The 21,835-nt window shown below is 38.9% G+C and overlaps 1 protein-coding gene across 1 annotated transcript in view; it reads left to right on the top strand.

Annotated features, from left to right (window-relative positions):
- The window catches only part of COL4A1 (collagen type IV alpha 1 chain), a 126,718-nt gene that overhangs the window by 94,143 nt on the left and 10,740 nt on the right, over positions 1 to 21,835 (top strand). Inside the window, exons 26-46 of the mRNA XM_062566784.1 lie at positions 126 to 294; positions 621 to 713; positions 812 to 916; positions 2,897 to 2,994; positions 3,283 to 3,433; positions 3,758 to 3,871; positions 4,306 to 4,473; positions 5,048 to 5,137; positions 7,724 to 7,876; positions 10,785 to 10,883; positions 10,975 to 11,064; positions 11,999 to 12,138; positions 13,047 to 13,177; positions 13,275 to 13,351; positions 14,108 to 14,206; positions 14,707 to 14,757; positions 16,659 to 16,844; positions 17,529 to 17,662; positions 19,694 to 19,766; positions 20,412 to 20,483; positions 20,799 to 20,927. Of these exons, the coding sequence (XP_062422768.1) occupies positions 126 to 294; positions 621 to 713; positions 812 to 916; positions 2,897 to 2,994; positions 3,283 to 3,433; positions 3,758 to 3,871; positions 4,306 to 4,473; positions 5,048 to 5,137; positions 7,724 to 7,876; positions 10,785 to 10,883; positions 10,975 to 11,064; positions 11,999 to 12,138; positions 13,047 to 13,177; positions 13,275 to 13,351; positions 14,108 to 14,206; positions 14,707 to 14,757; positions 16,659 to 16,844; positions 17,529 to 17,662; positions 19,694 to 19,766; positions 20,412 to 20,483; positions 20,799 to 20,927 (2,422 nt within the window). The remainder of the gene's footprint in view (positions 1 to 125; positions 295 to 620; positions 714 to 811; positions 917 to 2,896; positions 2,995 to 3,282; positions 3,434 to 3,757; positions 3,872 to 4,305; positions 4,474 to 5,047; positions 5,138 to 7,723; positions 7,877 to 10,784; positions 10,884 to 10,974; positions 11,065 to 11,998; positions 12,139 to 13,046; positions 13,178 to 13,274; positions 13,352 to 14,107; positions 14,207 to 14,706; positions 14,758 to 16,658; positions 16,845 to 17,528; positions 17,663 to 19,693; positions 19,767 to 20,411; positions 20,484 to 20,798; positions 20,928 to 21,835) is intronic.

The following is a 21,835-nucleotide window of genomic DNA, read 5'->3' on the forward strand; positions in this document are numbered from 1 at the left end:
TTTCTTCAGTGTTAAAGATAAGTACCCTGTACTAAATCCAAGCTACAGAATATTCGGACAAAGAGGAGAACATATCCTGTCTTGCCAATCAGGCAAGAAGTACAATTATACTTTCTAAAAAATAGGGTACAGCTGGCTTGAAAGGAGAACGTGGTCCCCCCGGCCAACCTGGATTCCCTGGAGTACGTGGTGAAAGAGGTTTTCCTGGTCCTCCTGGGATAGGCTCAGCAGGGTTACCTGGTGACAAAGGAGACAGAGGCTTTGCTGGAACCCCAGGTTTACCAGGTCTTCCAGGTAATGCTATATTATGCTTTAAAAAAAATACTTTAAGTGATGCAGCTTAGGGAATCACTGAGGTTCAAGATGAAAGGAAAAAGACTTAATAGTTTATGTCAGTGTTTGATCTCAAGAGTATACTTGCAACTGTTCAGGGGCAGTTTTCTTGAAGAGTTTCTTAGGCCAAATAGGATGATTTGTTTCCTCTTAAAAGTTCTGGTTTTCTATGAATTTTCTGTAAAAATCTTCATTAAAAGTCTCTCAAGGATGTGGTGACTAATGCTGTTCACTAGATGAAACTTCCTTGTTTTATTTCATCAGTTTACACACCTTTACATTCACAGGGGCAAAAGGTGAAGCAGGACGAACTGTTTCTCTCCCTGGTCCTCCTGGGGCAGATGGCCTTCCGGGGCCACCTGGTTTCCCTGGACCCCAAGGTACAGTATCCTGGTAATATTTGCTCTTGTGATGGTAATGGCTCTTTTCCCCAGGAGCTAGCCTTTACCATAACATTTGGCTTTTTTCTCTTGCAAAGGTGACAAAGGGAATCCTGGACTACCAGGGAGACCTGGCCTGCCAGGAGAAAAAGGTGCTGTTGGGCAGCCAGGTATAGGATTCCCTGGACCTCCAGGACCCAAAGGTAAGATACAGTTATCCGTGTAACTAACACAGGTGGTGTGTCCAGAACAGGGGTTCACTGCAAGCCTGCAGCCATGGCTGCAGCATAAAATTGGGGAAGAACCAGTAGCCTCCCTTGTGAAAGGCATGCAAGCAGCATGATCAGCACACTCTCAAGGCTTACCTGCTTTGTCCAGACATGGGTAGTGTCAAAGCTACTGCCAGAGCTGGAAGCTACATAGTATAGAATAGCATAGCATCTGAGGTTGGTGAGAAATGAGGTGACCTTGCTGAGAGTGGAGGCATTGTCTTTGATCAATAAGCCGTACTGACAAAACTATGGTACTTTGGGGCTAGGGCTAGCGGTTGTATTGTGTCCAAGGTGGCTGGGAGTGATTCGGTCAGAATACTAGTCTGTTCAGTATAAGTTTAGGCTTCTCTGCATGGTCATTGAGCTGTCAGAATATGCACATAAGCTTGATGGGAGACTAAATATTCATATTCTGGTTTGGGATTTTTGGGAGATGCATTTTATAATGCTGCTGCTAATCATTCAGAATTAGATAACCAAGTCTTTGTCAGCCCCCTTCCCCAGCCTCTTGTGTCTCTGCCTTATTTATTTCATGTATTGTGATTACACACACTAGCAAACTGGGAGGATCAGATCTTAAAGAGGAGAAAGGGCAAGTCTTTGCCTGTGACCACTTCCAGTTCCTCCTAAAGCAGGACTAGCATGAGCAGAAGAGGTCAGCTGCATCTAAAAAAACTTTGTCATATGATCTTTCATGCTAATAGGAAAGGAATGGCATATCAAAGACATCTCTTTCAAGGGCCTTTCTTAGGGGAATGCAGTTCTGTCCGATGACTTGCCTGGGACTTAGCCAGTCTAGTTCTGAGGTCCCCAGTACAAGAGAGACATGGACCTATTGGAGAGAGTCCAGCAAAGAGCCACGAAGATCATTAAGGGATTGGGAACTCTGAAATACAAGGAGAGGCTGAAAGAATTGTAACTGTTCCACCTGGAGAAGAGATTTTATCAATATGTATAAATACCTAATGCAGGCAGTAAAGAAAACAGAGTCAGACTCTTCACAGTGATGCCCAGTCAAAGGACAAAAGGCAATAAGCACAGATAGAAATACAGGAAATTCTGTTTAAACATTAGAAAAAAAACGTTTTACTGTGAGAGTGGTCAAACAATGGAACATGTTACCCAGAGAGATTGTGAAGTCTCCGTCTTTGGGTCTTTGGAGATATTCGAAACCGACTGAACAAGGTCCTGAGCAACCCACACTAATTAACCCTGCTTTCAGCAGGAGGTTGAATGAGACAATCACGGGAGGTCCCTTCCGACCTCAACCATTCTGTTATTCTGTGATTTGCCAAAAAGCTGTATTTTTCACTTCCTGAGATCTTCCCGAGAAAAAAGCTTCATCTCTGATTACTGAGTGTGTGCTCATGCTGTGAGCACTACCTTTAAGTGATTTGCAGAACATCATATATATTTCTTCCTGCATTCCCAAGTCCGTGGACCTACTGTATGTGACCCACAGAGGGATTTTTAATTGCATGTGTATGACATGCAATTACAAACATGTTGGGCAGAAAGGTGCTGATTCTCAGATGGATTTTGATGTGCATCCCTCAGTCTGATGCCTTACCCATAGAGTAGCCCTCTCTGAAGAGGATTTTGGGAACACAGTTTTGCAGAGAGAATGTTTCTGAACGACATGAACCCACAGCAATCACTCAAAATTTATTTCTTTTGGGCAATCGTTTCTCCTCAAAAGCCAAATGCTTCATGAAGGTTAGCATTTGAATCTCTATTGATTGAATCTCACTGGCTTTTGGGTGCTGTCATCTCTGTAAATTTGTTACAAGACACCAAACAACTTTTTAAACATGTCCCTATGAGGGTGTGAATAGTTCATTTAGAGGCTGAAGAAACAGGACACTTGCAGACAGAGACACTAATGATGTGAGTTTTATTTTGTTTTTGTAGGTTTCCAAGGTCAGCCTGGCTCTCCCGGTCAGCCAGGCACTCCGGGAACCCCTGGCTTGGATGGTTTACCAGGTGCCCCAGGTTTACAAGGTCAAAAAGTAGGTGTCTGCTGTTGTTGGTACTGTTCTTTTCTGTGAGCATCCATGTTAGCAGGCATCTGTGTGAAGATTCCTCTGTCAGAGAAAGGAAGAGTTGGCCAGGCTGTTGTGCATCTTATGTTTTCCCTTATGCATGCAAAGAAGCAAAGTGGTTGATATGAATTCTACTTACAAATCTGCTCTGAAGTTGTATGTTGCATTCTTCCTCTCGGTGGTTTAAATACAGTCAGTCAATACATTCTTGGGTTTGATATATAGACTCCTAATCTGTTGTGTTTCTGTGGTTAGGGTGAACCTGGAGTAGGTCTCCCAGGCCCTAAGGGATTACCAGGCCCACCAGGCCCACCAGGTATCCCTGGAGAAAAGGGAAATCCAGGATTGCCTGGCTTACGTGGCGAGCAAGGGTTTCCGGGGATTCCTGGTCAGCAAGGATTCCGAGGTAATGTAGCAGAAAAAAATAAGATATGTTTCTGTATTTCTATTTCATTTTAAAATTGTTTCCCTGCAGATGCAGCCAAAAATCTATTTGAAATGTAAATCCTACTGGTATCTCAGGATATTTCCCTTTTTCTTCCCCTTCTTTTTGCCTACCAATCACTAGCAGCAAACAGTCTGAGCCCAGGCAGGAGGTATTACAGCCCAAAATGACATTTTATTGCCCAAATGCTTCCAAAGCACCTATCATCTTCTGTGAACCAGATTTCAAATAATATAGGAGGACACTTAGTGTATGTCTCTCTCTCTTTTTTCTTTTTCTACACAGGTGACCCTGGCCTGCCTGGCTTACAAGGTTTACAGGGCTCTCCAGGTGCACCAGGACTAGGCCTGCAGGGATCACCAGGACCTGCTGGACAACCAGGACCCCAGGGACCACCAGGTGAAAGAAAACGTTGCTGCTTGGGAGTGCATTTTTGACTCAGAAGGATGTTAACATTAGTAAAGGTGTTGCTCGTAAGCTGTTGTGGAGGGTGAGCTGTGTGGAGGGGCAGAGGGCTTTGGCTTCGTCCCTCTGGGCCGAAGCTTAGGGCAGGTATGAGGTTTCCTGAGAAAAGCCTGCCCTTTTCTTTAGTCTGTCCCAGTGATCATAGGTAATACATACATGATTTCTGCACTTAGGGAATGAGGAATATTTCTGCTGTCTGCTTACCATTACTAAAGAAATTTGCTCTGTGTCTTCATGCCATGTAATTTATGAACCACAGGAGTACATTATAGGTAGGGTACTCCTGTTAATGGTATTCTCAGTGCTGTATTAAGCATTAATCTTTTCTCTTCTTCTTCTTCTTCTTCTTTTTTTTTTTCTTTTTTAAGGATTTCCTGGAATAAAAGGAGAAAGGGGATTTCCTGGTATCCCAGGTCTAGATATGCCAGGACCAAAAGGGGATAAAGGTAGCCAGGGCCAGCCTGGAGTACCAGGCTCTGTGGGGCTACCTGGCCTGCCTGGACCACAAGGGGCAGTTGGACAGAAAGGCTCAGCAGGTAAAGCATTCTTACTTTCAGAAAAGTAATGCTTTGCCTTGGAAATTTGTATCTTTGACAACTGTTTCATTAAATCCTGGTGGCATGCCTTTTCACTCGGTTAGGAATTGATCCATCAAAGAGTCTGAGCTTCAGGGAAACCCTCGGGCTGTTATCAGTGAAGCAGCTCTGTGCATGTGTAACTTCAAACTCATACTGTTTGGTGGATCAAATCCAGCAACTTGCATGAACTTGCCCTTACCTTGTGATAATGGAAGATTATTCTTCAATGAAGTTTCAGTGACAGAATCTTGTATTAATACTGCCTTTCTTCATGACAGCATTGTTTACTATAATTGAAAGTTTTAAGGATCTGTCAAATGCCTATTACAAGCTTTGTTTTATTTTCATTTTTCATGATACTATATTTACTGTTGTTTTTTCTATCAGGCTATTTTAAATTAGACCATCTTCTTTGTGCCATTTTTCCTTAAATAATTAATTCTCTAATGTAATAGGGAGTAAGTCATTCCATTTCTCATACTTTTGTTATGCTGCTCTGTTTCTGTTGATCACTTTTTCACTTCGGTTTCAGGAGCCAAAGGAGAAATGGGAGTTATGGGAACTCCTGGATTACCAGGGTCTCCTGGACCAATTGGAGAGCGAGGGTTCCCTGGTGAAAAAGGTAAGACCTACTGGGAGAAATTTTCTTCACTTGGAAACTGAATAGGCTAAAATTTCTGCCTGTTTAAAGGGATCCAAACATCAGAATTTGAGTTTACCTATCAGATTTTTTCATTTTGCTAGCTTGTCTTTGTCTGGATAGATAGGTAGCTCTGTATAACTAGAATGCAGAGCACAGCACGCAGTGGCAGCTATTGGAGACACAGTTGTTGCCACAGTCAGTGCACCAGAGGGGCCCACAAACTCCACTCAAGACTGTGTGGGACTGCTGAAGATTACACAGTGATGGTGATGACACATGAGTTACAGGCTCACATATTGGCTGGAGCAGCTGAGTGTGGCATATCAGAGGCCTCAAGGCAGAGGGAGGGTGCCACCATTCAGGTCTTGGGTTGCATGGAGTGCCTGGTGCGTCTCCTCTGGGCTAGGGATGAGGTTGGGGTGTCCTTACCTGTGGGAGGCATGCTCTGGTTAAAATACTGAGTTGTCAGGTAAATGAAGCTGCAGGAGAAAGGGAGAAGACTGTACACCATCAGGGAGGATGAACAGGAGATTGACAGGATGACTTCGAGAGACAAAAGTCAGAGCTCCACAATATGGAGGGACAGTAAAAGACTAGTCCCCAGAGTGGTGGGTGGAGACTCCCATGATGGGGAAGGCTTGGGAGACAGTGACTTCTGGTAGTACTCCAAAGGCTTATTCTCCACATGAAGATCTGCAGCTTCAGAACAGGTAGTGCCTTGGAAATCAGTGAGGAGGAGGAGCAAGACCCACCAGGAAGGCATTGGAGCCAGATGAGCCTGAACTAAGTGTCTGCATGAAAAGAAAAACGATCGTCATAATTATTGGAGACTACCTCTCATGGACTTGTTCAATCTGCCAATCTGATTTGGGAGGCTTCCTAGTATCCTAATCTCAAATCTGGGATGTTACAGAGGAACTTCCACGGCTTATCCAGCCTTCAGGGAAAAAAAAAAAAAAAGAAAAATAAGGACAAAAATTTACTATAGGGGTGGTCAGACACTGAAATAGGTCCCCAGAGAAAATTTGTCTCTGAAGATACTCAAAACTTGAGTTGGACAGGTAACTGAGCAATCTACTTTAATTTGTCCCTATTTTGAGCAGGGAGTTTAGATCTAGATGGCCACTGAAGCTTCCTTCCAACCTTAATTATTCTATTCTCTGATAACACATTAGTCTGAGTATCTATTTGTGCAAGAGATACCCGGATAGAGACACATTCGTTCCATCTTGAGAGGGCTGTCTAACAGACACGAATCAAGTAATTCTCTGTGGGTTTCTCTTGATCTCCCTTTCCGCTGATGGTAGGAAGAGACAAGACACCAAACATCTAAGTAACTAAGATATCATGAGTCTAATCTGGTTAGGAATTGCTAGCTCAATAATCTATTAATTTCACCTCAAATGAAAGGCACGTGGAAACCAGAGTCTTGGGTTAAAAAGTCAGTCAGAATGTTAAAGGTGTATTCAAACTAGGGATGTTAGTGTGAGTTAGCAAAGTAAACCATAGGAGGTGCCTTCATTAAACTTCATTGTCCAGCTAGTATGTTAAAATGATAGCCAGTAATACCCTTAATTACCCTTAATTATTGCTGTGTTAAATATCATAGTGGATTTTGTTAATAGATGTTATAGTAGATTCATAAAGGAATCTGTTTAACAGATAGGAAACTGGAGTAGGAAGCAGTGAAGTGATTCCTGGGAGGATAATCAGCTGGCCATTGTAAGGGTAGGAATAAAACCTGAGAGCAATCTTGGTTCTCTCCAGTGCACTGCTTCCATCTTGCAAATGGATATCAACATTTTAAAATATACTTTTTTTTCCTACTGAAGACAAGTCTGGAAATAACCAAATACAGGGAATATGTCTGACTTGAGTATATCCCCTGTAAGGTAGAAAAAAGGTAAGTTAGAAGACCATATCCTTGGAGCAAGAGTTTGGACACTGAACCAGGATTTTTGGCTCCATTTTTCAACAAAACAGGGTTTGCTAGGTCAAAGGATGCTTTAGATATTACACTCAGAAATACAATATTTGAAGTTATAAAAAGCCAGCAGGAAGAACTTAATTAAACCTTTCATATAGTGGCCTTTATTTAAACTCTTTTGGACAGTTAAGGATAAGTTTAAAAGGCTTTAGAAAGATCATCATTTTATAGCATCTATAGTATTATTTTTTTCCATAATGAAGTTCTCCCATGTGAAAATTCAGTTTGATATATCTGATGGAGGGAAGCTCAGTCTGATGCTTCAAGAATGTAGAGGGAATAGTATGAAACTGCTCTGTTTGTACCTTAGTATCTGGGACATATTTAAGACACAAAGTATGTGAAGTGGAAAAAAAGATTCACCTTTTTTGGCAGAGCTATTGTGCTCTGATGAACTGAGGAATTCCTGAGGAATATTCCTGAGGAATAAAAATTATATGAGATAAATGGCATGCTCCAGACCATGGTGTCCCATGCTTGGAATTTGAATAAATAGCATATTTCATTTGTTAATGTCTACTAAATATTTTTGCAAAATTTTACATACCATTATAATGTTTTGTGCTATTCCTTTATAGGTAGCCCAGGTTTCAAAGGAGTAATTGGACCACAAGGTGATCCTGGTGTCAAGGGGGATAAAGGTGAAGTAGGTCTCCCGGGAAAACCTGGAAGCATGGATGGTATGGACATGGTTAGTCTCAAAGGCCAAAAGGGAGATCAAGGAGAAAAAGGTAATTTTAGTCTCTAACTATGGAAAGTGTAATTAGTGGTCATATACTAATGAGAAGCAGTGTTTTGATTTCAGTTATACTTTGATTTAGAAAACAGCTTTTAAAAAAACAAGATCAAAGAACTTCACACAGCAAATCCAGATATTTTCCCAGGCTCCTTCAGCTCCATAAACACAAAGATCAATCACAAGCACAAAGGGTTTTGGTCTGAAGAAGTTAGCTTCCCATTTTAAAATCCATTTTCACCTCTTGCATCAGTAGACTCTATCAAAAGAGGAGAAACTTTAAAAGTAACAATTAGAACTTTCTAGAAGAGAAAAGCTGTCTTTCATGTATTGTGGAAATACTGTTGTTGCTCTGAAAACCAACAGGTACAGTAAGAAGAAGTGGACAGCCTTTTTGGTACACAAATGCTTCTGTAGGACCTGAAGAAATTTCAGAAGAGACATACGTGTCTGACACTCATACCTAAACTTTAACTTTTTAAGAATTGGAACATCTTGAAATATACAGGAGAATGGTAATAATTTTATATTTAGAAACTTAATGATGGAGATATTTTTTTTTCAGATAGTGCATTCTTCTTAAATACTTATTTGCACCATTGCATGAAAATTTAGTTAAGAGCTTTGTCTGCTCTGTTTTTCTTTTGAATGATCAGTTTATTTTTATGTATTTTTATTATTTGTCCTTTATTGTTACAATTTGCTTTTTAACTAAAAAGTGACATTTTAAATTTTGACAGTTTTACATTTTCACACAATGAGTTTTTGAATAAATGGTAACATTTTTCATAAAAACAGAAGTAGGGCTGAAAGGAACTCAGTGAGGTCATGTAGTCTTCCATTTCCCTAGTTCAAATTCATCAGCCATTCATTGTATATGTATTTTCTAAAATCATTATCCTTCTTGTCACCTTCTCTGAATTTTCCCCAGTTTAGCTGCATCCTTGTTAGAGTGCACTCCACTGAAACAACTGAAGACCAACTTAGGCCCTGCTAAAATGAGATTTGCCTCTTCGGAAGTAATACCCTTCTCAGTTTGTGATTAGCTACAGTCCTTGGTCCTTTTCTTATGGACTACTGCCTGTGTAGTTTTTTCCTCATTTTGTGTTCATGCTTTTGACTACTCCTTCCCAAATATGCAGTCTACTCCACTCTTTGAATTTCTTGCTGTTGATTTCTGACCTTCTCACCAATTTGTCAAAATTTTTCTTCAGTCTAATCCTGTTCTCCTTTCAATACTTCCCTGTTAAGTGCCATCCGCAGATTTCATCATTTTTTCTCTGTAGGGCATAGGACAGAGCACCTGGGATTTCTTGCTAGTTTGAGAATCACCAATAGCTACATTTCACTGAATTTAAGCTGTGGGAACAATAGAGTTTCCCAGTCTAGATATTCATTCTGTCCACATCCTAGACTACTTGTCAGAACAAGTGGGCCTGCGTGTCCTGGTTTGGTCTGAAAGAAACCTAGGCATATGGGTAGGAAGTGTCCCAGCTTGGGCAAGCCAGGGCTGGGGACTATGAGCGAGGGCAGGAGCAAGTGGGGAGGAGTGCATCCATCCCTAAGCTGAGATGCAGTTTTTGAGAGCACTTTTGTAGTTGGACTCCCTGCCTGTAATGGTTTAATCTAGATTGTATTTTTCTCGTTTATTTATGATCTTGATATATGTGGTGATGTGAAAAGCCTTAAGACAAATGCATATAGGCTGTTTTTCATCACTTTCTTATCTACTAGTGGCCTGTAGACTGACTAATCGATAATTAGTTTTATTTCCTTTCCAGAAATCAAACTGAGGCAAATTGATCACACATATAAAATAAAATAAAATAAAAGCAGCAACCTGTGCTGACAGATTCAACTGGTTAATTTCTTTGATATCGAGCTCCTTTACCTCTCCAGCACTAATTTGTGCTTGCAAACGTGTGTGACCGCCCTGTCTTCTCCTGACCACACACAACCTGCAGGTTAGCCTGGCTCACGCAGTCCTGAAGGCTATATTCCAATCAGACCCCCACCTGCAAACATCTGCCTGTGTTCTCCCCATCTCATCTACTTTACCACAAGGATACTTAACAGCTATAGATAAAAATTAATCTGGTTATATCCCAGAGCTTTCCAGTTCTGCTAACTGCCTTCATCTCCCTAGGCATGAATATCTCTAGGCACAGTAAGTTTTTTAAAAGCTTCTAAAACATAAATTCTGTGGAAAAGGCACAGTATTTTTTTTTGTCTGTGTGTGTGTGGAAAATTGCCAGAGATGTTTAATGAAAAATTTTGGTTCTGGATATTTGAGATTTCTTGGAATACATCCTCTTACAAACTTTGAGCTAATCTTCGGTAACCTATTGCCCAGGATTTGGATGGAACACTAACAGAAAGGGTTATGACTGAAAAGCTTCGATATTACAGCTAGAAAAGAGGCATGCTGCAGATGGAGCCTTCTGGAATGGTGAAGATGCTTAAACATTAGAAAGAACTTGGGATTCACCAAATTTCTGCCTATGAATTTGTTGTTCATGCACATATTCCCTGGTAGCTGCTTAGACAGCAAAACAGTCAAATCAATCATTTCTGTTAACACCTGATACTGTCTGGCACTTCAGAAGCAGCTCATTAATCTAACTCAAACATTATTTTCAGTGCATTGAGTTTCTTTTAAAGATACACTTTGCTTTATAATTTGCATAGACAACTGCAAAATGTTAATAGTTTGCAGTTGTGCTTCTACATTGGTTGTAGTGACTGGAAAGCTACTCAGATCTTTTAATGCTATGGTACAATTCATCCGCTGTTCAGTAAAGAGAAGCAACAGATAAAACATTAACTAGGAGTCTCCTATTACACTTCATTACATTAAAATTTGATAAAATTCATCTCATTACTTTTATATTCTTGATGTCTAGGGGACCATGGAGCAACAGGAGAAAAAGGGTTACGTGGGGAGTATGGAGAACCAGGAATTCCAGGGAAGGATGGTGAACCTGGTACTCCAGGACATCCAGGTAGGCCTAAAACTATCAACAAAAGGAACATTTGTGAGGTATTTTCAACTGTATTAACTAATGAGACTTTTGATTTCCCCACTGTCCATAGGACCAAAAGGTGATCAAGGACCCCCAGGGTACCCAGGAGATCCAGGAATTCCAGGACAAAAAGGATCCGTTGGTGAAATGGGTTTGCCAGGTACTGGCATTTTGGTACTGGTATTTTTTTTTTTTTTTTTTTGGGGGGGGGGGGATTTCTTCAAGTTAATATGGAGCATGTAAGAGACTTTATGGAGTATTTGTTGGTGTTGCTGTCTAACAGTGTTGTGCATTTTGCAGTACCTAAAATTAGGTCTTCTGGGACATAGCTATTTCAGTCGTACTATGATATCCAAATAAGTCACCTAAAATGTTTTCTTAGGTTTTTACATGTGAATTCTGCAGTCAGGTGTAAAATGGTACTTTGGACACCTAGAAGAAGGCTCATATATAGAATTTGTGTATATTGTGCAAGCAAGCAGCTTTTCGGGTGATACCTGCCAGCCTGGCTGGCTGACTGGCTGCTGTCTCTTTGTGCCAGTGTGGGAACTGCAATAAGCTTTTTGTGTACTTTCTCTCTTCTGAACAGTTTGGCGAATTCCTGTATATAACATGTTAACATCAAACTGTAGTGCTCTTGGAAGCATGCTATTGGAGATGGAGTGAATAAAGAATAGAATGAGAAGAACGTCTGTTTCAATGTGGAGACTTTTTCTTCATTCGGATGGCCTAGCATATTTAGGAAATCAAAGACAAGCAGTAAAGGGGGACAAAAGATCTGCTGCAGCAAAATACCTTTGTCACTGTAGTTCTCCTAGAAATTGTTCAGTTAGCACATGCTTTTATTCAAAGCATATTTTTAGCAACACCTGTTTTCTAAGAGTAAGATTACCACCTTCTCTAATCTGGAAAGCTCACCTTACAGTAAAGAGCCCCATTTAGGGGATGAATTGCAAAAGTTAAATTACTTCCTATTGCAGTGAGTTATATTGTTTTTTCTAGCCCTGAGTAGCTAAGACAGCACTAAAAAGCATTTTCAACATGACTAAGGTACCACCAACTCTGATGCACCCATTTTTCTTTTTTCTTCCTAGGAACACCTGGAGAAAAAGGTCTGCCAGGAATTCCAGGTTCACCAGGCACACCAGGGTTCCCTGGCCAAAAAGGTGAAAAAGGTGAAAAAGGAGTGGCAGGTTTCCCTGGAATTGGCTTTCCAGGAACTCCTGGTGAGAAGGTATTTACACCCCTAAGAATAAAATTTTCTTATCTCTAGTGAGTACTTGATTCTAGAAGATGCCTTTGGCCATTAAGCTATTTTGTTATATTTTCTGTTAGGCTGGTTTTAATACTTGAAGAAAAAGTTGAATGATATGCATGTGCACAGTCTTAGATGCATTTTGTTTGGTGACAGCATTTTCTCCAGGACTCTAATTTATCCCATCTTTTCAGAATAGACTAATTTACATTGCTGGAAATATGAAGAAGGGAAAGAACTCTTAAAAGTGCTAAGTAAACACAGTGAAAAAAGCTTTTTACAAACAGAGCAAACTATCACTCTGAAATACTGTTTTTGTATTTTTACACAGATATTGGGAAGACAAAGACTACAAAATGCTCAGATATTACAGAAAAGAGAACTGTATTAATACTGTCTAAAAAAGTTAATTCAATCTCTGATAGTATTCTAATAGGATTCTCATCTGTTTCACATTCTTTTTCTTAGCCATACCATGACAGTAATCATGAATTTATAAGTAAAAAATTATAAAAATAAAACTACTGAATCTGGTAACAAATTTGCTGAAGACTTTAAAAGGACTTTTTTTAAGATGATTAAGTGTAATAAATAAGTTATGAAGCCAGTTTGAAAAAGCCTTTCTAAAAACCTTCAGAAAAATGTGTAGAAGACTTTTCATTCTCATCTATAGTTAGATGTTATTAAGCAATTGCTAGAAAAGCCAATATTTGTGATAATGGAATTTAATGCTAAATTTAATCCTAAATTACTTTGATTCTAAATGAAAAAAGAATTAAATTCTTTTAAGTCTGATGGATAAGGGAAGGTGACACCTACTATTTCTAATATAAAATGCTGTTTCAGCATTAATAGGTGGATTTTTTTTAAATGTGTGCTTCTTCCAGGGAGAACCAGGAAGAACGGGTAGTCCAGGCTTATCTGGAGAGAAGGGTGAAAAAGGTAGTGCAGGACTTCCAGGAATGCCGGGTGCCCCAGGTCCCAAAGGATCCCCTGGCATGGCAGGATTTCCAGGCAAGTGTTTATGCTTCAGTAAAAGAATAAATTACAATGAAAACTTAATAACAAACTTATATCACGTAATATACCCACATCTTCCTGCTTTTTTTAGGAAGCCCAGGTCGCCATGGAGAAAAGGGTGAAAAAGGACTTCCTGGTTTAAGTGGCATTCCAGGTTTAAAAGGAGAACCAGGTAGAAAAGAAATATAAAAACACGAAATGCTTCTTAAAGTACTTTTTGCAACTGAGTGGTGGCTAAAACAAATACTGTGGCCTCCTAGATTCATTTTGGCTTGAATATACCTTATTATGCTTGTTCATTTCTTAAGTGAGAAAACACTCTGCTGTTTCTCAGGTAAATCTGAGTCAATGTAGTGTGGGGATAGTAATTCCTTTGCCCTATTTGTGGAAGAGATTTTACCGTCTTCAACAAGACTGATTATTGCTGTAGCCATTAGTTATGTTGGTTTTGACTGCATTTTAAACCAGTAATGTTGATCCATGAGACCCAAACCTGAATCACCACATTTAGCATCATTGCATGGATGTTAAAGAGCAAATGGGATAGGAGGGAAAATAACTCTATTGCTGTCATGGCTATAAGAGCATTTTGGAACCTGAAGCCTTGTGTTAGTTTACAAGCTATAGGACACATCATCTCATTGGATGTAGGCTGTGGTGTTCATGGGGCTTTGCTGTACTTTCTGCCCTCTAACCTCACTGAGATTCATGATTACTAGCTATGCAAAATCTGTAATGCTTATGCCTCATCTCACACTGATGTATTTTAGAAGTAACATCAGAGAAAAGCCAGGCTGCAGTCATAATGCAGTAGCTACTTGCAATCTGTGGGAGCAAAAGCCTAAGTTAAGCTTTTCTTTAGGGGAAAAAAATGTAAAAAAAAGTCTGATGATTCAGAGTTGAAATGAAAATGGCAATGATTTTTCAGGTGAACCTGGTCTTCCTGGTCCTGCTGGTTCCATTGGACAGAAAGGTGAACCAGGTTATGATGGGATTCCAGGTGCAGCTGGTGCAAAGGGTGAACAAGGTACTGTGGCTGTCATGTTACATTTATTTGGTACAAAAAAGCATATGGATTTGCTGGTTTTGAGGTACTTTGGACTGGAACATTACAAAATAAAGTTAGTGCAGTGTCTTACAAACTTTTGACTGTCATCCATAATTATAAACCTAAGCATCTTGATGAGCAAAAACTGTGCTTAATCAGTATAATCTTAAAAGAATTTCTTTTGCAAAAGCTGGCAATACTTTTAAAGAATTGGCATGTTTTTGAATTTGTTTCCCTTCACAAGTTGGCTGTGAAATAATGGAGCAGGCTTGTTTTTCCCTAGGATAGGATTCCCAGTCATACAGGACCCATATTGTGCTAGATACAGTGCCAGTATATAATGAAGACAATCCCTGCCCTAAAGAGCTCTTACATAAGCTATTTATTTAGATTTTGTATTTGCTTAATAGAGTTCTGCTCATTAAAGTTTAAATGTAACTACTGGACTGTCTTCTCATTTTTGCTGGTTTTAATTATAGGTCTTCCTGGTAGAGGACTTCCAGGGTTTCCAGGTGCAAAAGGAGATAAAGGTAAAATACTTTTTAAATAAGCAACTAACCTCCCTCCCAATATGCTTAAACATAATTCTGTAATTCGAACATACTTGCTACTTCATTCTTTTACATACTGTGCCTTTTTATAGCAGGCAGAAACTCTGAGAGGCTCAAATACTAATTTCTGTTACAGTGGCAGCATCTTGGACATGAGTTAGATATGCCCTAAAATAGGTAATTATTCTTAGTGTGGAATTTACTGCAAGCTCTGCTGTGATGAGGTAATATAAATAACTCTGCTATTTGTGTGCTGTGCTTTTGAATTCCAAATATTTGTTTCCCTACTAATTTTGAAAAATCAAAGGCTAGTGACTTTGCACTAGACAGTGCACTAGTGTTCATGCGCTAGACAGCTAAAGACAGTGATTTTGTGGCCAGGGTACTGCAGTGATTAATTTATCTGAGTCTGTTGTGCAGTCCACATGGAAATTATATTCACTGCTAAAGCTGTTACTCTTTATAGCTCAGTAGAGCATGTCTAAACTGCACAGGAGCGTGATGTAGAGATACCAAAAGTAGCAGAGATCAAAGGAGATCTTACAAAAAAACAGTTATTTCCTGAACTCAGAACCTACTAGCTTGGGTACAGGTACATAGTTATTACAATTTCAAGACCAGTTTTGTGCTTCACAGTGTGCCACTACACTATGCTGTGAGAATGTCTTGATTGGCTCGAGCTGGAGCTTGCTCAAGGTGTCTGTGTGCACCATGCTCTGTTTTATGAAGTAGGTATGTCCTAGAGAGGAGCGTACAATAGATACAGTAGTAAAGATACATCAAACTGCTACTGATAAAGGACATGATATTCAATTAAAGCAGTTTCGATTTTAAGCATCCAGAAAACAAAAATGATTCAACTAGTCCACCTATAGAATTAGTATGATATGGCAGATTTTGGAGAGCTTATATAGCTTGAAATGTCAATGTCCTCACTGCACTTGTTTATATTCTTTAATTCAGGAGACTTGTGTGGACAATCAAAACTGAGAAACGAGAGTTTTAGAATAGCTTTTATTTTTTATCCTGTATTTTAGAATAGCTCTTATAATAATTAACAGTCATGAAATTGCCTAGAAAATTGTAATGTTAGAGAATTATTTTAATAAGGAAATTTTCTAAATGTAGCTCAATAATGCATGTGAAATGCTAGACTACGAGAGCATTTTTCCCACTCTACCTATCTTATTTTGTCAGCACAGCTCTTTTTAAACTACTTGATTTTAGAGTAAGTAGATATTTAATTGACATCATTTGTGTTCCAAAAGTATTGCAGTTCCAAAAAGAGAGTCCAGAATTTGGTGGCCTGGTTTTGTTTATGCAAAAAGCAGGGAAAGTGCATTTTTTACATGCTATTTCTTTTATTATTCTTACCTACTCTAGCTAATCTTTTTGCTCAGTCATGATTTAAAGTTCAACTAAATTGTAAAAGTTTGCTATCTGTACAAGCTTGAAAATAAGTACCAAGTGTTCAAATCTAAATCTTAGTAAATATATTCCCCTTTTCTCCAGGAACAAGCTCTGTTGTGCTTACTCAGGTAAAACATCCATTATTTGGATGTGAAAATGATAATTGTAATGGAGCAAGGATTTGGAGGTTTTGTTCCTTGGAAAAGGGCTGATAGAAAGATGTTCATCCATTTTTTGCAGTGAATCACTTTAGCTAACAAAAGATTTATCAGCTGGACTATTCTTTTCCTCTTGCTTTATGTCACAGAGTGGAGAATAATAGTTTTCCAAAAGAATTGCATTTGTTTCTGAAAATATAGGCAAGATGAATATTTTCTCAAGGAATAAAGCTTACTGCCTAATAAGGCAGAAGGTTTGGGTGATGGTGATCTTTTCCCTAATCATGTTTTGGGGGTTGTTTCACATCTTAGGTGCAAAAGGTGATGTGGGTTTTCCAGGATCCCCAGGGAGTCCGGGGATCCCAGGTCTGAAAGGAGAACCAGGATATGCAGGTCCAGCAGGCCCTAAAGGCAGCCAAGGTCTTCCTGGACTACCGGGAAGTGCAATGGAGGGACCTAAGGGAGACAGAGGACCCCAAGGCCAACCTGGCCTTCCAGGTAATCCTTTATCTTTAGGATTATGGCCGTTAATGCCGTTAATCAAAGCTCCTCTAAATTGATTAATAATATAATCAATATTGCATGTTCTTTCTTATCTTCTCAGAGATCAGAGAAAACCTTTCCTTCATGGATAGCTTGGCATTATGTCCTAGAATATACTGATTTTATGTCTTCTGGCAGTTGATTTTGTCCAGAGTCTCACTGACATTGAGAAGTTTGCCTGCTGTTTCAATGTGTTTCTCTCTAGGCTTTATTTACTGTTTTTGGATAGCCATGGCTTGATATTGCTATTTTCTAGATTATTGATGTATTTCAATATGGCCTAGTGTGGCCTTAACTTGGCAGTGGAAGGAAGGAAGGAAGCAGAGCAGAGAGCAGTATGTTTGTAGCGTGTTCATACATGAGAACATACATTGCAATTGCTCTGTGCATGCAGAAATTTCTGCATCATTTTCCACCAAGCCAGTAGTAATAAATGGTAAAAGTCCAATCAGAAAGGTATTCCTGTACACCTACCTGCAACAGATGCTCCTATATATTTTCTTGAAACACTGTTATGGTAATTACTTTGGTTCTGCCTATCTTTAGTTTGAGCCAGCTGGTCCTCCACCAGGATACTATTCTTCTATAGGAAAAAAAAAAAGTTGCCACTAAATCCTGTCTCATCCTTCTGATTTATAGGTTTACCAGGCCCAACAGGCCCACCCGGACCCCCAGGACTCAAAGGGGCCAAAGGAGAACAGGGGAACGATGGCTGGCCTGGGACTGCTGGGGGTCCAGGAGCCAAAGGTGACCCGGGATTCCAGGGCTTGCCTGTAAGTTACTTCCGTGCGCTCTCCAGAATCACTCAAGCCCTGGTTCTTCTAGTTAATGGATATATTAATCATAGATTTTTGTCTTTCAAAATAATGATACTTATTGCTGAAAGTGCCTTTAGACTCACAGCTGACAATGCAATGTCAAGTTCAAACATTTCAGTTCTCCCCTTTCAAAGGCTACCTACCAATAATGTGAGCTAATGAACTTAGAAATTTATAGGTAGTGAGTGGTAAACACACAACACCAAGAATATAATTTACAATGTATTAACAGTGAAGGATGGCTGCAACACATCCATAAATTCTGCAAATGCATTAGTAGTTAATTTTAAAGGTTACATATTTCCCAACAAATTGCCTTCTGAAAATACCTGAATTGTTTGGGTATGATATGAAACCTTTCAAATAAAGTGCATTTGCAGTGCTGTCAGTGATGAAATATAGCTGTTGTTTTAGAAATACAAGCAGGTAATACTATTAATACATTGTCATAAATTATTCATTTTTCCTGATCTAAAGTGATTCCCTTTTTATGTACTGGGGAGAATGAGGTAAAATAGGACAGTCATCTAGAGCAGTTGATCTGCTCTTTGTCTTTCTCTTTCTCACAGAATGTCTGCCACCTTTTTCCACACTGAAAAATGCACTCTATGTTTTAACTTTTCATTTCTTCTTTCCTACTAAACAAAAATAATAATAATAATAGATGGAAGAAAAGATAAGAAAGGAGGTAGGCTCCTGTACACAATTCTTAGTGTACAGGAAGATGGGAGACTGAGGGAGAAGGTCCTGATGTGAGAAGCAGGATATAGATAATGGATTTAGAAGGCCATATTCTTGATAGTTTAAAGACCAGCTGCATACTTCCCTGCATCCAGGAGTCACTTCCCAGAGACATTAAGGATTTGCTTCAGTATTTTGATACTATATCTTAGCTCTGTCTTTTCATCATATCATAACAGCTTTGAAGATGTTAAATTTCAGAATAACGTTCCAATATAATTTAAGAATAATTTAAAAATTTGAAGTATTTCTGCAGAGAGCTTAATTTGCATAACACAGAAAATTCCAGAGCTTTTAAAACTTCGGTATTCCAATCTAAAACTGTTTGTTTGGTTTTTAAGAATGGGAAATGACAAAGGATTTTATAAATTATTTAGTAAAGGGATTTTCTTTCTTTCTTCCTCTTGTGTTCCACATTATATTGTATAGGAGACTGTAACTGGCATATTGCTTCATACTTGGGTTAACAGTTAGTCAGTGGGAAAACTAAGCTATGCTTAAAAGCTTTTAGCAGATGAGCTCAAATAGACAAAAGAAGGATGCTGGCAGTCAGTTAAGTGACTGTTTACAGCATCTTTTGAAATGTGGGCTTGGCTTTCCTTTAAGTGAGGCACTATGAACTTGTTATAATTGATTTTGGTGGAATAGTTCTTTTATAATAGTGAAGACAGAAAAAAGATCATGTGTTGTATATGAAATATTTAAGTTCTAGAGTATTTTAGGCCTGTAGAAAAATCAGAATCTTCAATGGTCTGTGAATTACTGAATGCATTTAATTTCATTCCCCATGTGAAAGTAGAAGTTTTAAACTTTACTGTGATCTGCTCATTTTATTTTCTACCTAGCATCCATCTCTGGGGAGTTCACTGAAATGAATATTTTATATGCTGATATTTGTGCTTATGTGATAGTTTTCATCATACCATGTTTTATTGTTGAAGACCATTCTACTAGCTATATTGTTAGCGAGACACCTTTTATTTTGTCTCATTTTTTTTATAGGACAAAAAGTAGTTTTTTACAAACAAAGTACAAAACTTGTTTCTGTAACAAACCCTTCTCACTTAAACATGGTAGAGAAGGACTATTCCTTAAACTCAATGTCTTGCCTCTCATGTTGAAAATACTTCTTCACAGGTTTCCAAAACTACGCTGCCTATTTGAAAGTGATATCATAATAGTATAGGATAATTTGTACTTCACTTTTTTTTTTTTTTTTTTTTTTTTTTTTTTTAATACATACAGGGTAGTCCAGGTTTACCAGGAGATATTGGTCAAAAGGGTGATTTGGGACCTCCAGGAGTTCCAGGTGTTCCAGGTAAGAAAAAAATGTTACATTAATGCAAAATAGGCAAAGGCAGCTCTTTTGTCTCCTTCCTGTCTTAAAAAAATGCTCTAAGAATGTTAATTCCCTGTCTGTAAGTAAGTGAAAGAGGACACTGAAAGCTGCATCAAAAAGTATAAAGGCTTTTTCCCAAATTTTTTTGCCTCTTCCCTGTTCTCTTGCTTTGCCAAGTGTAAGTGCGCATTTGGTTTAGAAGATGGGTGTAAAATCAATTGTCTGGATATTCCCGTTCAAGAATCTTCAGAATTTTCTTGAGAGGGGGAGAGGCAAGGGTTACAGCTATGTTTGAGGACTCACAGCTTCCATTCATCTCCACTGCTGATCAAATAACTGCTATCATCAACATCGTATACATGAAAACACTACAGTATAAAAAAATGTAGTTGTTAATACAAAAAAAAAATTATTCTGGTTTAGATATCTAAGAAATTTGTATTCGGTCATCACTTTTTGGCAATTTATGTATTTGTTCAGATCTTGCTCCTGAAAAGAGTGGAAAACTACTTCTGTGAATAAAGTCATGGCCCTTAAATGATCATGATGCATGATTGTTTTGTACGCATCATTCCAAACCAAGCAGTTACTGAATTTTCATGCAAAGATTTCCTTTGACTTCAGGTCCAAAAGGATCTCCTGGTTTCCCGGGACTTAAGGGAGAGAGAGGTGACCAAGGTCTTCCTGGATCTAAAGGTATAATATAAACGTACTTTTTTTTTCCAGAAGTTTTTATTGTTAAAATTGTTATTTGTGTCTAATCAATGGCTACCTTGTAAACAGTGTAAAAAGGTAGAATATGAAAACAGGTAACATGATGTCAGCATCTGAATGTTCAGATTAGATTAAAGTATTGGGTAGAGAGAGGCTGTATTTGCTTCTTCCTCTGAAAAATCAGTATTGATGCTTTGTCATTGCAACCTTTAAATGGTAATAGAACATAAACTTCTTCTCTAATCCTTTTGTTGTGTACTACTAAATATATTCTTGTTTCCTTGTTAATTTTGGCAGGTTTACAAGGCCCACCAGGCCCACCAGGTGCTTTTCAGATTGTTAAGGGGGATCCTGGTTTACCTGGCCCAGTAGGACCAGTTGGTCTCAAAGGATTCCCGGGACTTCCAGGTCCCAAAGGACAGCAAGGTGAGAGAGCTTGTAACCTTCCAGTAGATACACATTTTACATAATGTAAAAACAGACATACAGTAAGCTAGATCCTGGAAGATTTTTCATATAGTGATATCTACCTTTCTACAAGTCGCTCTGTATCTGTCAATGAAGAAAAGAATGCTTCTTTTTAAAGTTCCTCTACAGGAGTGCCAGAACCAGGTGCTTTTCATACTGATTTCATACAGGATGACCTGCAGCACACTGCATCCTTTCCCCAGAAATGTGTTTGGTAGGGTATCTTCTCTCTTAATGGTGGAGTGTTGAATCCAGCCTTCATTCTTGAGTGTCCTTGAGAGAAGGCTCATGCAAGGAAAAACACCTTGATCAAGGAGTACAAAGTATTCCCTGAGGGAACAAGCTCTGAGGGAGTTTGTTCCATAGTCCTAGAATTCCTCTCTTTGCCCAACCATTGCATTTTTTACAAATAAAAGGTGAACTGCAAAAATTAGAAGTAGAAAAAAAGCAAATGGAGCAAAGGGTTAAAACAAATGAAATGCTGATAAAAGGGCACATGTCCTTCAGAATAACAGGGCACGGAGAATGGAAGCTCAGAGGCATTCTTAAGTTACCAGCATTTAAAGTGAAAACCTTATTCCTTGATTGCTTTATGGCAAGATGATGGGGCAAGCATGATGAAATATAATTAACATTTTCTTTCTATTTAACATAATGGATACGAAAGTTTGTTCTTGAAGGTGGACTTCCCACTCTGCAACTGTAATGCAGTGGCAGGGCAGAGCATGGGTTTGCTCATACAGGATCTGTCTCTGTTCTAGTAGTTAGTTCAATAAAAGAATGCAGTATTGCTTTTGAGTGATCTGGAAAACGATAGCTGTAATTGTCTAAAGCTACCTGTATGCTACAGAAATGTTGGTATTACA

Source organism: Rhea pennata, chromosome 1, assembly GCF_028389875.1.
Source record: "Rhea pennata isolate bPtePen1 chromosome 1, bPtePen1.pri, whole genome shotgun sequence".
Taxonomy (NCBI): Eukaryota; Metazoa; Chordata; class Aves; order Rheiformes; family Rheidae; genus Rhea; species Rhea pennata.